The sequence below is a fragment of the Cheilinus undulatus genome, linkage group 8 (assembly GCF_018320785.1).
Source record: "Cheilinus undulatus linkage group 8, ASM1832078v1, whole genome shotgun sequence".
Classification (NCBI taxonomy): domain Eukaryota; kingdom Metazoa; phylum Chordata; class Actinopteri; order Labriformes; family Labridae; genus Cheilinus; species Cheilinus undulatus.
This window is the reverse complement of record NC_054872.1, coordinates 39276531-39292674: the sequence shown is the minus strand read 5'-3', so window position 1 is coordinate 39292674 and position 16144 is coordinate 39276531. Positions and strand designations below refer to the sequence as shown.

The 16144-nt window shown below is 38.6% G+C and overlaps 1 protein-coding gene across 3 annotated transcripts in view; it reads right to left on the bottom strand.

Moving 5' to 3' along the window:
* LOC121513362 (protein argonaute-3) overlaps positions 1-16144 on the bottom strand; it is a 62663-nt gene that overhangs the window by 16226 nt on the left and 30293 nt on the right. For 2 of the 3 annotated variants that reach the window (XM_041793075.1, XM_041793076.1), the window contains exons 6-12: positions 12213-12347; positions 11951-12038; positions 9605-9752; positions 9282-9401; positions 4028-4171; positions 3108-3241; positions 963-1147 (exon numbers count right to left, since the gene is read on the bottom strand). In XM_041793075.1, coding sequence (XP_041649009.1) covers positions 963-1147; positions 3108-3241; positions 4028-4171; positions 9282-9401; positions 9605-9752; positions 11951-12038; positions 12213-12347 — 954 coding nt within the window. The remainder of the gene's footprint in view (positions 1-962; positions 1148-3107; positions 3242-4027; positions 4172-9281; positions 9402-9604; positions 9753-11950; positions 12039-12212; positions 12348-16144) is intronic. The other variant, XM_041793077.1, reaches the window with a different exon arrangement.

Here is a 16144-nt window from a genome sequence, read left to right as displayed (position 1 = left end):
TTCTCAGTGAAATACAACAGTGGGCAAAGACAACAACAGTAGTGCAGACATTATTCAGCAGGTGTGTCGCTGACAGCACATCCAGTGGGTCAAAATAGCATTTCAAACACACCACACAAACATGAAGGTCAGGGGCGAGGAGGATTCCATCATGCCTACACTTGCATCACAGCATTGGTAAAGTTTCCCTCAGATTCCAGAAAGACTTTAACCTCTTTAACTCCTCAGATGGGCTGTGAAAAGTGCTCCCAAACTTTGGAGTAGGTTCGACTGGTAAAAAAAGTAAAGACGTTAATTAGCCCTCTTAATGAACTAACTTACGATTGTATGATGATATGTTCAAGCTGGCTGGGAAATTTAAGGATTAGAAGAAAGGGTATAAATATCAATATATCAACAAAAATAATCTAGTATTTGAAAAACCTATCTATTTATTAGAATTTTTATTCATTGGAGACCTTTTTTTAAAAATGTAAAAACAAAAAACAAAGACATTTTGTTTAGTTTTATTTGCTTTCATTACTGTACTTTTAAAAGCCATGACTTCTAAACTGAGGTACGTAACAAACCGAAATTTTCTTGTACCGATACACCCCTACCTTGAACCTCTCAGTGATCTAGTTCAGGGCTCCATAAATGACTTTTTGTTTCTGTCTTTTATACTGTTTTTTTTGGCAGTCATTGACAGAAACGAGATGAAGGTTTGAGAAGAAAAGAAGAATGATCAGACTCAGAAAACATACCACAGTTAAAAGGCTGTAATCGAGGGGAAAAGATATTTTGTAATACACTGTGCAGTAGACTCTCCTCAATGTTACTGACATACATTTGTGGTGCTGAGGAGGAGAGAATAGATCACAAGCACTCAATCCCAGAATAGAATTAGTGCTTCCACACAGTCTAAACCACAATCATATCTATAGACTCTAATATAATATTCATTTTCAAGCAGTTTTTCTGACCATAGACGGGAGTCTTTCCCGGCAGAATGACGATGATAAGCTGCAGTCCGGCGTAGGTGTTCTTCAGGTGTCTGAACATGGGTTCCACGCTGTCTGCTCCCTGGGCGTATTTACAGAAACATGGCTGGCCCTGGATGGGCATCCCAGCATCCTTAGAGATCTTACGTAGCTGGTCTGTGAAACCCCTGTACGATGAGAGAAATATTAGTTAGAAAAATGACGTTACCTATAATAAGCTGCTTAGTTTTTTTAGCTTTAAGATAAAGCTTGGCCAAATTCACATTTTGATTCCTTTAATCAACTTTATGACACTTTTTAAAAATGTTAATGTTCTCAAATGTTCAATGTTCAAATGCTCAAAAAAAATCTAATAAAGGTTTATTAGTGCATTTTCAGGCAAGCAAAACTGATCTCTCGGCAGCGCGAATTAGGTTTTTTTTTAGGGTACATTTTTTAAGACTTTAATAATTATAATGGCCTTTAATAATGTGCAACGTTCCTCTGGTATTACATTTTAAAGAACAGCTATAAAATGAAAATAAATCATCAAGCTAATGTTCAGTCATCATCACCATTTGCAACTTGCTGAGATTTTATTGCTTTTTAACTTTTTTTTGATACTTTATTTTTATCTTGCACTTTTATAAAGAGATAAGAACAATATAACAAAACAAACAGTTGCTCATCCATATATTCCATACAACTTAAGTGATAAAAATGCTTGCCAGTTCATATAATAGTTCATAAATTCCCTTCAAGTCATTTCCTCCATGTTTTCAATACCAGTTAAATCTATCCAGTCGTTGTTGGAGGTATGGGCTGCAACCACCTTCTCGTTACTGCTTGTTTGCTAGCTGCAAATAACATCTATGTATTTATCCTGTGCTGAAAAGTAAGCAGCAGTGTCCCCCAGATAAAATATTCAAAAAGAACAATCAATCTCAGCTCCAAAGATGTTTCTGATTGCTTGTGTTGGTGGACAGAATCTGTGATAGTGGTCTGCAAGCTGTTCTCTGCAATTCCTCCAACATAGACCTCTTTTGACATCATCTGCCTGTTTGAATTTTATATTAGGAGTTATAAAATATATCATCAGAATACGCCAGCAGAAATCTCTCTAAAGACCAGAGCTGGTGGAGAAGGACTGATCAGAACACATTTTTAACTAGTCAGATGACAAGTCCAGACTGTTTTGCCCATTTCCTCCTAACTTTATTCGTTGAATGTTACTGGATTGGATTTGTAAATACAGAGGTGATATAAGCTTACTTTTATAAATGTTAACAAAGACACCAGCAAGGCCTGATTCAGATTTTTTATTCAATTTTATCTCAGTCTTAAAGCAAACCCTAATTTGTAGGTATCTAAAAAAAATATTTTTTTCAAGTAATATTTTTCTGAGATTTTCTTAAAGCTATGCAGTTCTCCATTTGAGGAAATTGAGCAGTAAGAGGTAACACCAGATCGATACCAGTGCTTAAACCTTTCATCAGACCCTGATGGTATAAAGTTTGGATCAGATGTTATCCATCTTAGCTGTCTGGACTGCATCTCAAATGATGATGATTTACATTCTCTGAACCAGATTCTGAGAAGAACCTTTGTCCATTTCTTAAGGTGTTTCTCATATAAGGTTTTACTGCCAGGTAAGGTTTGCAAGGGTATATCTAACCTTGAAGTTTCTGGGTCCCTCCACTTTGCTGTATACTCTGGATTACAGCAGCATGCTAAAAGGCCTTAATTGTGCTTCCTAGCGATAGTCTATCAAGCATGGTAGAGATCTACCTCCCTTCTGTTTACTTAACTGGATTCTTGGTGTTTTACCACCCCACACAAGTCTTGAAATCCACTAATCCCATTCATTAAATTGTTTTAGGGAGACCTCAAGTGGTAATGATTGAAACAAACATAGCAGTCGGGGAAGCACATTCATTTCAATTTATTCTATCCTACTGTGCATGTCAAAGGGTAGTTGAGATCACCTGTCCATATCTGACTTAATACTTTCCAGCCTGTGGCTCTTTTCCTGCATGTCTCTTGTTTACGACTCTATCCACTGTTGTTCTCTCTGAATAAAGGCATTAAATCCCAAAAATATATCTAAAGGAAAAAAAAAAAGATTTAAAAAATAGCAAATAATCTTACTTTAGGATTTCTTCTCGACACTGCCGCTGTGTGGCAAAGCAGGCGATGGCCCACATCTTGATCTCCACCCCGGTGTGGAACTGCTTCCCCCTCATGTCCCACACCCCATGGCTGGGCGTGGCTACGGTGCGGTTCTGAAACAACATTGCAGTCTTACCACATGTACTCATGATTATGTGGGCAAAGTCACTGTTATAATGTTCATTCAGACTTCCACTGAAATAGACAGAAACAAAGGATGCACGCACTCACATCTTCCTCCAAACCAACATTAACATTCATTTTTATGCAGAAATTCACTTTATAAAATGAGAAACATGCACTAAGTCCTTACTAATCAGCATAACTATTACTGACCTAAAATATGGAAATATAACTAAGAGGATTTCAAGTTAGCCTTGACTTTATTAAAAAGTAAAGTGTTACACTGCGTGGTGCAATCTGTAGAATGTGAGATGAAATTCAATGTTTATATGACACACAAAATAGTTTGCAAAATGATGCCATATGTCTCTGTATTTAACACACACCCAAGTGTACAAAAGCACAGGTGTGGCTCATCAGAGAAGATACACAAACAGATGTTAATCAGCGCTGTGGTTAAGTCTCAATTAGGTGCTTCTTTAGTCAAATTTCCCTCACCATGGAGAATCAACACTTCTCTAATCAAATCTTTAGGGACTTTTTTTTACTCAACTTTGTATTCAGTTTGATTTTTTCCTGAAAAACTCTGAAGGTAAAATCCACATTTGTATCACCGAGACTCAACCACAAAAAAAGTGAAACAGTCAGACACCATGAAGACCAAACAGAAGCTGGTGAGTTAGTTCCCCTTTAGAGACAGAGTGGAATAAAAGCTGAGGAAGGGGAGAACGTGTCAGACAAACGGAGAGAATGGGCGTGATTTAAAGGAAGGGTACCATAAAGTGCTCTGTGCTCACCCTGCCGCCGTACTGCAGCATGGGGGCGGGTAGCACTCGCCCCGTCACGTGGGCCATTTCGTCACGCACTTTGAACTGGAACTCCTGCACGAAGGGGTCTGCTTCATAGTTGGCACTGCGAACCTGAGAGGGAAAAGATGTAAGGATTGGTCGCACCACACTTTTCAAATTTTCATTTGTAAAACATTTTGAAAGCTATGTATAATTTTCCTTCCACTTCACAATTATGTGCCACTTTGTGTTCGTCTATTACGCAAAATCCCAATAAAATATATTTATGTTTGTGATTGTAATGTGAAGAAATGTGGAAAAGTTCAAGGGGTATGAATACTTTTGTAAGCCACTGTATAGCCAACAGCTAATAAGATTAGGTTAGCGTTAGTCCATCCATTATCTACACCGCTTATCCTGGTTTGGGTCACAGGGGGCTGAAAACTATCCCAGCCGTCACAAGGCAAAAGGCAGGGCACACTGGTAACCAGTCAACTGCAAGGCTGACACACAGAGACAAACAACCAGGGACTCTCAAACTCACATCTACAGCCAATTTAGGGTCACCAAGTTACCCAACGAGCATGTCTTTGGTAGTGGGAGGATGCCAGGGTGTCGGAGAGGTTACAAACTCCGAAAAGAAAGGTCCTGACGGGGAAGTTAACCAGGAACCTTCTGGCTGTAAGGTAACAGCATCTTTATTTAATGGGGCGACTTTGGGTCAGTAGGTCAATTCAGTCATCTCTCAACTGAAGGGTTGTGGGTTTGATCCCCAGCTTCTACAATAAGGCAACACACTTAACCTCAGTTTTGTCCCACTGCTACATCAGTGCCATGTGACTGTGTATGGATGCATATGAATAGAATTAGTTGATACTGGTGACCAGTGTGACAGGTGGTGTAAAAACTCCTTTGAGTAGTCAGACTGAAAGATTTAAAAAAGCGCTATAAAAGCTCAAGTCCATTTAGCACTCATTCTAATCAGTCTTATAACTTTTCTTAACAATAACAGACAGTAACAGCAGGTTTAGAATTCATATCTCTTGTCATTTATTCATTACTTCTTCATGCCACATCATGGTCATTCTTACTTTCGGCAGTAATGCCATACTTTATGCATGCAGGCTCATATCAGCTAATTTCTGAAGCCCAGGTGGTATTCTAATGTTGCTCTTTGGCAGCTGAGTCATATTCAGTCTGGTTTCCTGCTGGTCTTTTTCTTCTCAGAAATTGTTCCATTTTAAGAGGAAGTAGGCAGCTTGTTTTCAGTGGCACAGCAACTTTCCAATATATCCATGTCACTCATAATGACTGCAGGACCTTGACTGGCTGAAGTAGTTTTTAATTTGATGGGCTTAGAACACAGAACACAGACTGTATTATGCAGTGATAAAAGGAAGCATCTAAAAATACATGTAGACGTACGAAAATGCCATTTAAAAAATAGTCTTATTCGTAGATTCTTTTTGTTCCATTTTGCTAGAAGGTTCTGGGAATCTGGTGACTGCCCAGGGGTCAAGACGCCCAGTTTGAAAAACACAGCTTTAGCTTTTAAGAGGCATGTTACATGTTTCTGTTCAGATATTGGGCTATATGATAGTTGTGCACTATTTCACAGAATCACAGTATCACTGTTATTACAGATGCACTCTGCTTCAAGGGGGACACCTACAAAACGTCGCATCTAATTTGCACTGAGTGGGACAGCATACCATTAACATCAATTCTTTAGAGCAGGTGTGTGGCCTACTGCACTGAAAATAAACTTTCAATTCTAAATCTATCATATTCTAATCTTATATGCACCTAACCATAGCACAAAGCTAATAAGGAGAAAAATGTGTCCTCAGGTCGTTCAGTGGATGGATGAGCTTTGTCCGACTATGGGATTCAAACTCAAACATGTCTGTGTTACATGTAAGGACGAGTATTGAAATCCAGTACCACCAACACATCTGATGCATACTGTATTGAATTACAACACAAATTTGGATGCTTCATTTCAGCGCCTTGCCACACCAACATGACTCCATCCCACACCAAATGAAAGGCAAGACAAACATCATGTGATTTATATGCACCTGTTTTTATTCCAGAGAATGAGCATCCATTAATTGTATAAATTCTGTCTTGTATTTGTGTGTATGGACCCTGAGTCTGAAATAAAATCTATCTATCTATCTATCTATCTATCTATCTATCTATCTATCTATCTATCTATCTATCTATCTATCTATCTATCTATCTATCTATCTATCTATCTATCTATACATACCAAGGACACAGTCACACTGACTGAATCATTCACTTTATCGTTTGTCTCTGATGCAGCGCCAGTAAATGAACCACCCACACCTCACCCCACCCCTATCTTTTACTTATGTTTTCTACTGGCATTTTTACCTCTGCCAAGGAGGTAATGTGATTGGCAGGGTTTGTTAGTTTTTTTAGTCAGTTTGTTTGTTAGTTAGTTAGTTAGTTTGTTTGTTAGCAACATAACACAAAAAGTTGTGGAGGGATTTTGATGAAATTTTCAGGAAATGGCAAAAATGGCAAAAGGAAGAACTAATTAGATTTTGGGACTGATCCGGATCACCGTCTGGATCCAGGAATTTTTTTAAAGGATTCTGTACTATAGGGAGATAGGGCTACTGGCGGAGGTCTGCACTCTGCTTTTCTAGTTTTTAGCTTTTCTGTGCATCATTTATGGTACCGGGACAGCTTTTATTTACTTGCTGACTTTTAACACACTTTTTTTTTTCTTTCTTAAAAGTATCAATTCAGGCACTGTTTCAGCACTGCACTGTTTAGAAAGTCACTTTAGCAACGACATAAAAAAACAAACAAACAAACAAACTATAATCTGCTTTAGTTATATGTGATTTAATTTGTAAGTTCACCTGATCCACACAGTGTCAGATTGTTTCGGGGTACCATGAAAATTGGATGAATTAATAATGTGTTAAGGTAAATTCATCATACCCATAGAAAATCTGTTTTATCTCTAACCAGGGGATTCCACCAGGCAACAAAAGATAACTAGGAGTGACACATTGGTTCACTTAATGATATCTTATCCTGCTTTTTGTGACATAATGGGTAAGAATACGACCTATATATTCTGGTCAATTTATTAAAATATCCTTCTTTGCCAATTAATAGTAATGGCTTAGCGTAGATCATTACTGCTAGTCAGGATGTTATCAGAGTTTGAAATCTGTGCATTTGCAGCCTTGCAGGATAGAGGAAAGGGCTCAAACCCTGATATTTTTAATAATGTGCCAAGTTGGAACATTCTTTGTACTATTTCCAACTAAATTTCTCTTTGAATCTCTTAAATGTTGAAGCAATTTAGGATTTTTTACTAAAATATCCCAACATGAACTGATATTGAATCGAATCGAGAACTGAATCGAATCAGGGCCTTGAGAAAGAATCAGAATTGAATCAATTCAGGCAATCAGTGGTAATTCCCAGCACTAATTTATATGTAGCTGGTGTAGTTAAACAGCCTATTTGATATATTTTACCTAGCTGAAATGGTTGTGTTGAATGGTGCTATTTTTTATCGTGATTTATCCTTAACGAAATACATACACCAAAATATCGTGATAAAGTTTTTAGTCCATACCGCCTGTCCCTAGCTTCAAAATGAGTAAGGTCAACTCTAGGTGTCTTTATGGACACCTAACCAGCATTTGCCAAGCTTATATACAATGGCAACAAATCATTAAAGTAGTGCATCATATTTTCTAGAAAAATCTAAAAAAAAAAAAAAACTTTTATATCTAATGTGCAAAAACCTGTACAAAGGATTATGTCTGCATTGTGAGGATTAGGGACCAAATAATAAGGCTATGATGCAGCTTTTATTCAGCTTTAAAACAACAAGAAAATTGCTGCTTTTGTTCAGTCAACATGACATTTTAAGAATGTTTTGTCTATAGTGCTTGGCTCTGTTTAAAACCCCTTGAGCCAGCATTGCTTCAGACAGATCTATTGCTTATACTTGTCCCCTAAAGGGTCATAACTCTCTATACCTGCTGAACTGTGTATCTGTTTCACTTTTACTTTGCACATTTTCTCTTTTGCAGCAAGCATTTTTATTGCTCTTCTTTAGAAAGTTGCTAGAAGGGGAGAACTGCAACCGTAAATTACTGACATGCCTATGAAGTGTTAGGTGCCAACACCTTAATTGAAATTGGCTGCAAGCACACAGAACATGATCAGCCCAGCTGCCACGACATCCAAATTTAATACAGAATTCATTATGTAGTTCTGACAGACACTGCTTATCTGCTTGTTTTGTACTTTTCTGTCTCTCTACCTCATCCATTCCGCCCACACTCGTCCTGTCAGTGTGAAGCGACGGTGCATCTAAATGAAAACGCCACCACACTGTTGACTACAATCACTTCCTGGAAGCCAGTCCAGTTATTTTGTTGCAGAGTGGAGAGATAAGGAGACAAGGTTTAATAAGGGAACAACAGGTACTAAAGCGTGTAGCGCTAATCTGATGAATTTCCAGAAGCAGTGGGCAGTCTGTCAGTCTTCCCATGAACAACATAAGGCAGAATGTGTAGCTGCATCACATACATAAAAACAATTTTGTTGATCACAGGTCACTCTGCTTTTTAATTGGATGTGATGCATGAGCACAGAGTCATGCGTCTTCTAACAGTACAATATGGGGATCTTAGAGAGGTGATTATAATACAAGTAATCTGATAGCAGGATGAGCAGCATGGCAACTGAGCATTAGTGAACCTAGCAACGCTAGACTTTAATAATACTGTAGTGTTCAGATCAAATCAAAAGTAAGGTGCTGAAATCACCGGACTGCTACAGACTTAAAATATTCTACATAATCAATCCATGATTTTAGCACATTTCTATAGCCACGGTGATGTTCTAGTGCTATTTTAGCAACACAGGCAGTGTAATGTCTTTTTTTTTTTATTTACTGTAAAGTACATTTGTGAAAGTGAGTGCCCAAACACTTTCAAATATGTACAGTAATACCTGAAGGATGAGAAGATGTTCCATCTCTTCAATATGTTTTCATAGAAGCATGAATAAATTATGGGAGTAAATAAACACTGTACTATTGAATTTGTGGTGTTTTGATGCTGACAGGATGTCTGATGTAAAACATGTCTCTCAGTGTCATTTCAGCGATGAATCAGGGTGTCTATGCAAGAAATATAAGGACTTTCAGTTGAGCAGTTCTCCCTGTACTCACCAGCCTGCTGATCTCTTCCTGCCTGTCGGGTGCGGAGCGAGCTGTGGCTTTGATCATAGTGGAGGTCTGATTATCTGTCAGCTTCTTGATGCACCTTTGACCAGCTACAATGTTACACACCTACATGAAATAAAATAACATTTTAGTTATTTTTCAGCAAGGAAATGGTTTCCAGGTGAACTTAACCATTTTCCTGCTTCCAGCTGCAAGACATGCATACCTGGGAGTTGCAATGATCACTGTATACAGTGTAGATGTCATCATACTTGCAGTAAGATTTTAACTGTAAATTAATAAAATGAGTAGAGTGTGTTTTCCCTCACCTCTAGAGGCAGGTAGGTGTGCTTTTGCTCCTGGCCCACCTGTAGACAGGGCAAATGTGGGTACTTAAGCTGCAGGTTGTACTTCTCCCTGAAGTAGTGGGCTACAGTACGCTCTACAGTCTGACCATTTTCCAGCTGTAGGGGGAACCTGAGAGAGAGAAAGGGCATTGAAAGCATGTTTTAAACACAAGATAGCCACTGAGGACATTGAATTGACTTGGTATATCCTATAGCACCCTCAAGTAATCAGTAAACGTGCATCTGAGTTTATTAAACCACATGTTAACCAGACAACAGAGGTTATAAGCTTTGTGTTCTCTGTACGTTACAAACAAGATGCTATGTAAAGTACTGGTAAATGGACTTGAGCTTGTCTGATTACTAAAAGCGCTTTTTAAACCACATTCACACTGATAGTGGAGGCTGCCAGGTAAACTGGGATCAGTATTGAATAATCCCATGCAAATGCATACACACACCACTGATGCAGCAGTTGGAGCAATTTGGGGTGAAGTGTCTTGCCCAAGAGCATTTCAACATGTGGTTGCATGAGCTGGGGATCAAACCCCTGTCAACAGACTTCACCACTGATCCACATCCATCCATCTCTGCTGCCTTTCACATTCAGAGCCAAATGGGGCTGTAGCCAATCCCAGCTATCACTATAGAGACAGGGTACACCCTAGACCACTCATACCAAAGTCTGGGTCAGGACCCACTGTTGAGTAACAGGGGATTTTATTGGGGTCGCCAAATGAGTTTCAGAATTTCATTGCTTCAGTATTTAATGTCTGCAGTACACATTTTAGCCACACGGGGGGCTCCACCCTATAACACTCACCCTCTCCACCATAACACTATACAAAAACACAAAACAATAAAATAAAGTACAAGGCCCGAGGGGTTCAGCATGCAAAGAAAGCCCACGTGAAGTGGTTTGTAAAACAGAAAGTGCCAGGTCAGGACCAGATTGAGTTAATGTTATCCAAGCTAGCACCATCTCACGATCAGCTCAAACAACCAGGCGAGGGCGGCACAGATGAGACTGTTCACCAGTCAATTATAGGTGACATGCAGAGACAAATAACCAGCCTAATGGCAGTTCAGACTGTCTTTGGACTGTGGGAGAAAGAAGAGAGCCCCCTGCATGGATGGAGAGAACATGCAAACTCCACTTAAGAGAGACCTGCCTGACAGGGATTTGAACTAGGAACCTTCTTGTTGTGAGGCAAGACCTCTGACCCCTGCACCACTTTGCAGTCCTCACTGAACAACAGCCTCATGAAAAAGTTAAACTTAATTTTTGTTTGAAATGCAAAGATAATCAACCCTCTACCATCTCTCACATAAACAACATTTTCAACATTTTTGCGTGAAAATTTAGAATTTTATCGTAACAGAAGACAAAAATAGAAGGGACAAATAACATGATTTGTAAGAAGTGGTAAATGATTATGCTTTGGCCAGTTGCAATATCTAAATCAGAGACAACAGAATCTGTACTGAATGTGAAGTTTATGAACAGTAAACAAACAGTGACTCAGCCTCTCACTAGAAAGCATGTTCATTGTATTTTTGCTTATTTGATTTTTTATTGACTCATTTAATAACTTTTTGAATGCTCTTTTGCTCTTATGCACTTCTTTAATGTCATTATGGTTTAATGTCTTATGTAATGCACTAACAATTGCCTCATTGTAGTTTTAAGTGCGCTATGTAAATAAACTTGCCTTGCAGTCTAATACAACAGTCCATCAATAGAAACTCTTCCCTTAAGATCATTATACAGAATCATTGCTGTTTATAAGGTCATAATAAGCATCAGAAGTTACAAGGAACTTTGGATCTTGTTAGTTTTGGTTAGTAAGCTCAATCATCTGGCAAATTTTTTAATTTGCCAAGTGTGCTTACCATTATAGCAATCCACATAATCACTTACAAAGTACATCGTGATTTACTGACAGGCTATTGAAATATTATTGAGTAACTTTAATGTTATGTGTCTTTCATTGCTTATCTGCATATTGCCATACATATTAAGCGTCCTTCCTGATGGCCATCTGCTGATGTAAATGATCTGTAAAGTAAGGTAATCTACAAAAGTAAAGGTAATCCACACTAGATGATAAACACTGAAGGTCAACAGCTGCAAACAGCAGCTACATCACTAACAGATGACTAACGTCGTCTGCATGGCTGCCTGATGAGTCAACTATTATCTGTTTTGTTTGGTGGTACTCTGGTGATCGCATCCTCTGTGGTCTGGGTTACCCACCCCCATACCGTCCACACACTCCGCCCAGAGTCTCCTGTTCTCCCCGCCCACCCGCTCGGAGGCTGACTCACGTTTGATGGCTGGCAGGCCGGCGGGTCACGTTGCAGACGCGGTACTTCCTCCGCATGGTTCCACAGTGCGTCACCTCCACCTTCAAACCTAGTGAATAATACAAAGTGAAGGAGAATTAAGAGTGCGTCTGTGAGTAAAAGACTGCGACATGTGTCTGCCCGCTCCTGCTCAAACTCCCACTCACACATAATGCACCTTTATTCATTTCATTTAACTCTCTTCCTTACATGCTGCTGGTAGACTTTGCATGTTCGTCCTTACCTTTGATTTCTTTGGTGAATTTGACCCGGTGCGAGTCTGTGAGAGGGCGAGGCTGCTCGTCTATGTTGTGGATGTCCAGTACTTCACACATGAACTGGATGACTGGCTGGGCTTTGTAGAAGGCAGTGGCAGACACTGCAGGGTTGAGAAAGCACATTTGAGACAAATAAAAACACAACATAATAAGCTTTTGCACAAAACTTAAGGACCAGGACATTTAAATTAATTGTTTATATCAACATTACAGTTTAAAATAGATGATGTGCACATTTAATGTCTTCCTGATAGAAAAAAAACAACATTATGTAATAAATATTTATTTTTGTTCAGACTTTGTTTGGCTTTGCATGACATGATTGAAGACTGGGATTGTTAGAGAACTAATTCAGCTGTTGTTTACATTGACAGTAAAAAGTAGAATTAATAGAGCTCCTAAAAAAATAGTTTTAAATCTTTTTTAATATCCTCAACACTTAGACAGCAGTCTAATTTTTACGTATTAATGCATGTGCTTTACATGTATACAAGTATTGAAATTTTCTATAAAAATCTAACTTAAAAAAAGAAAGTGTTAAAGGAAAACTGCCTTAAAACTAGAAATGCAATTGCCAGTGTCTGACCTCGTCAAAGGACTTAAAAGATGACAACAGTATCAATGCAATAGATTTTCTATTAGTATTACATTTAGCACAAAGAAAAGTATAAAAGACAAACCAAAGATAAACAATTGGATTTCCACTCGAAGCTGCAAAGTCACAAGAAATAGCAGCAAGAGTGAAAAAAAATAAATTCTTTTACTATGAACATGGCAGTAAAACAAATAAATACGTTTTATCTGATGATTTCATAGCAATCACATTAAATGCCCAAGGAAACACGCCCACGTCTGCAGAGCCAGTTATAAAAAAAGTGAAAGCTATAGCCTGACTTTGTCTGTATCCATTCACTACCTTTTCTTCTTGACACTGCACTGCCCTCTGTCAAATGGATGCACTAACTGATTGAAAGAGAGAGCACTACAGCACTTGTCCCAAACCTTTTTAAAAAACTACTCATACAAGTATGATTCACAAGCTGTTGTACTGGTGTTATACACCTTGGACTAAAATTTGACCCCCAGGAAGAGGGTTCGTAAGTAAATAAAGGCAGAGGGCATGGTATCTGAAGATAGAGACACTTGTATGGGTATTACAGGAGTGTATATTCTTCAGTATAAAAGTATAAACTCTTTTCAGAAAATTCTAAAATTCATGAAGCCATCATGCCTTTTATTTAGGGGTGCATGGCTGCTCCAGTTTATCATTAGTATGGGCCAATATCAATCATCAGCCATCAGCCATATTGAGTGAAAAGAACAGATAATGTTACCAATGTTTATCTGTTATGCCAAATTAATTTAATGCTGGCATCTAACAGCTGAATCAAATGAGAGGTTTGTTACAGTACAGAAAAAGGAACCTGTTCAACAAACCCTTATCTGATTTCATGTTAGAGAAACTGTGGGCATACTTAAGTACTAGGAGTAGAAATAATGAAAAAGGTCAGGTAAATCAGGTAAATTCTGATGTTAAACATTGATATTGGCACTAACTTTCACAATTGCTACATGTCTACTTTTATTATTACTATAAGCATGACCACACTTGTCGGTACAGGTTAAGGCGCATGTGCTCTTGCTCGTGTCTCCTTCATTATGAGAAACTTTACTCCTTCATTATAAGAAACTTTACTCCTTCATTATGAGAAACTTTACTTAAAAAAAAACAAAAACTTTTTTTTGTTAAAATACACCTTCTAAAGTGCCATCTTTATTCAAAACAAGAGGTAGAATTGAGAAGGAAGCCGCAGAGGTATCCGGCACTGAGCAGTGCTGGTTTTAACGACCTGGAAATGTTATGGGGGTCCCCATGCTAGGGAGGTGAGTCAGGGTGTGTAAAGCCACATTATGTAATAATGCCACATTATGTAATAACCCTAACCATAGGACTTAGTGTGGGCTCCAAGGTATGCCCTACCCAACTACCTTGCCCTAACTCTAACCGCTTAGTGACTTATGCCGAAACCTAACCCCCCTTCAGGGCTCTAGACTAAACACCTACCCTACTACCTTGCCCCAAACCCTAACCGCTTAGTGGCTTAGAAAATGCAGCATTATTACATGATGGATGGATGGAAAATGTATTACATTATTACATAATGTGGCATCATTACATAATACAGGGCTACAGGGTGATTGAAATGGCAACCAGTGGCAGCCATCAGAATAAGACATGTCCTGTTGCAATGATAAAAATTAATAATTTCTGTTTCTTTGAAAAAAAAAAAAAAAAAAAAAAAGGAAATGCAGAGGGGTGTCACACCACAAGACCTCTACTAAAACATACATAACATAGTAATGGTCACTTTTTAAACTAAAATAGATATTTCAGTGTGAAACTCTACATATTATATCTTTTAAGGGCTTTACAAAGTTAAAATAGAAAATCTATAATAAGACATTAAGATACAAAATACTTTCAAAGCAAGGATCAGATCTGGTCAGAACAACGCAAATACATGTTTGAGCTAAATCTCCTTTCACTAACATAAAAAACTGTTAGTGACTTTCTTTTAGAATTCCTTTTAGAATTCCAAAAATGTATATTTTTTAGTGACAACTAAAAAAAGACAGTATACTCAACACACTGTTTGAATACTATAGACGCACTCCAACATTGAGAGAGAATATGTTTTGTTAAATGTGCAATAATAAGTCATTTTTATAGACTTATCACACATTATTTTCTTAATGTAATGCTATATTATACCTGATGGAGTGCACGCAGCCCACCCGGCTAAATGTAATATAGCAGGATCGCTCTGTGCTGCATGAATTTCACTTCCTGTGCTCAAAGTTCCCTTTGTTCTGACATGATGTTTTTTTTTCCAAAACAAATGGAAAGTCTGAGGCAGAGAGAGATTAAAACATGATCAGTGACACAGCAGAGCGAGGCAACATCAGAGAGAAATCCTAAAAAATAGGAAAAATAACAAGAACAGGCATGCAGAAACACAAAGTACGATCAAAAGGGATCCAAAAATGGACACGGAAAAGGAGTGATGTTGAGGTAGATGTTGACGGATTATCTGGTTCAGCTGATGTGATGTAAGCATCTTTACTCTTCCGGTGAGTTTGATGAAAGACAGACAAGCACTCATCCATGGTGAGGACTGATAACGTGGATGATGAGTGCATCCTCTCTTATTATTTGTGATATTTGAGAGACTAACTCCTGTTAGGAAGTGACATCACTCATGATTGTCCTCACCACGCAATGCAGGGTAAATTCTGGGTATTTCGAAGTTTTTATGAGTCATTCATGCAGATGTGAATTATCAGTTCACCTGTAATAGTTTGGTGTGGTTTTGTTTTTCACCTGTAATACTGAGCATGGGAAGTATTTTCCTGTTCCTGTTTATGCGCTTGTATTTAAACATCCATCACAGCTTCTTTGACAAACACAAGGTTCAGAAAACAAATGCTAGTTTGTTGCTAGAAAGCAGGCGAGAGACTTGAGCTGTCCACTTGATTTCTGAGGATGACAGGGCGGGAAAACAAGACAAAAGCGAGAATCAATAAGCAGAGAGGGGAAGGCTTCAAATCCAGACGGCGACTTCAAGCACTTGGAACTAAACAAAAGCTGCCTCAAGAAAATACTCCACACAGCTCCCCTCCTGACCCCAGCACCACCCACCAGTCTCACTTGTGAAGGCACAACCACTCACAAACGCTAGCTGCTCTCTGTCTCCACAGCAACCCTCTAGTCATCTCCCATCCAGCCAAAAAGCCACCTTCCTCTTGGGCTCCAGCAAATTCCTGCAGACTGCATATGCCCAAACACATTCTCCATCACCCTCTCTGCTCCTTATTTCCGCAGATATTAACAGATTGA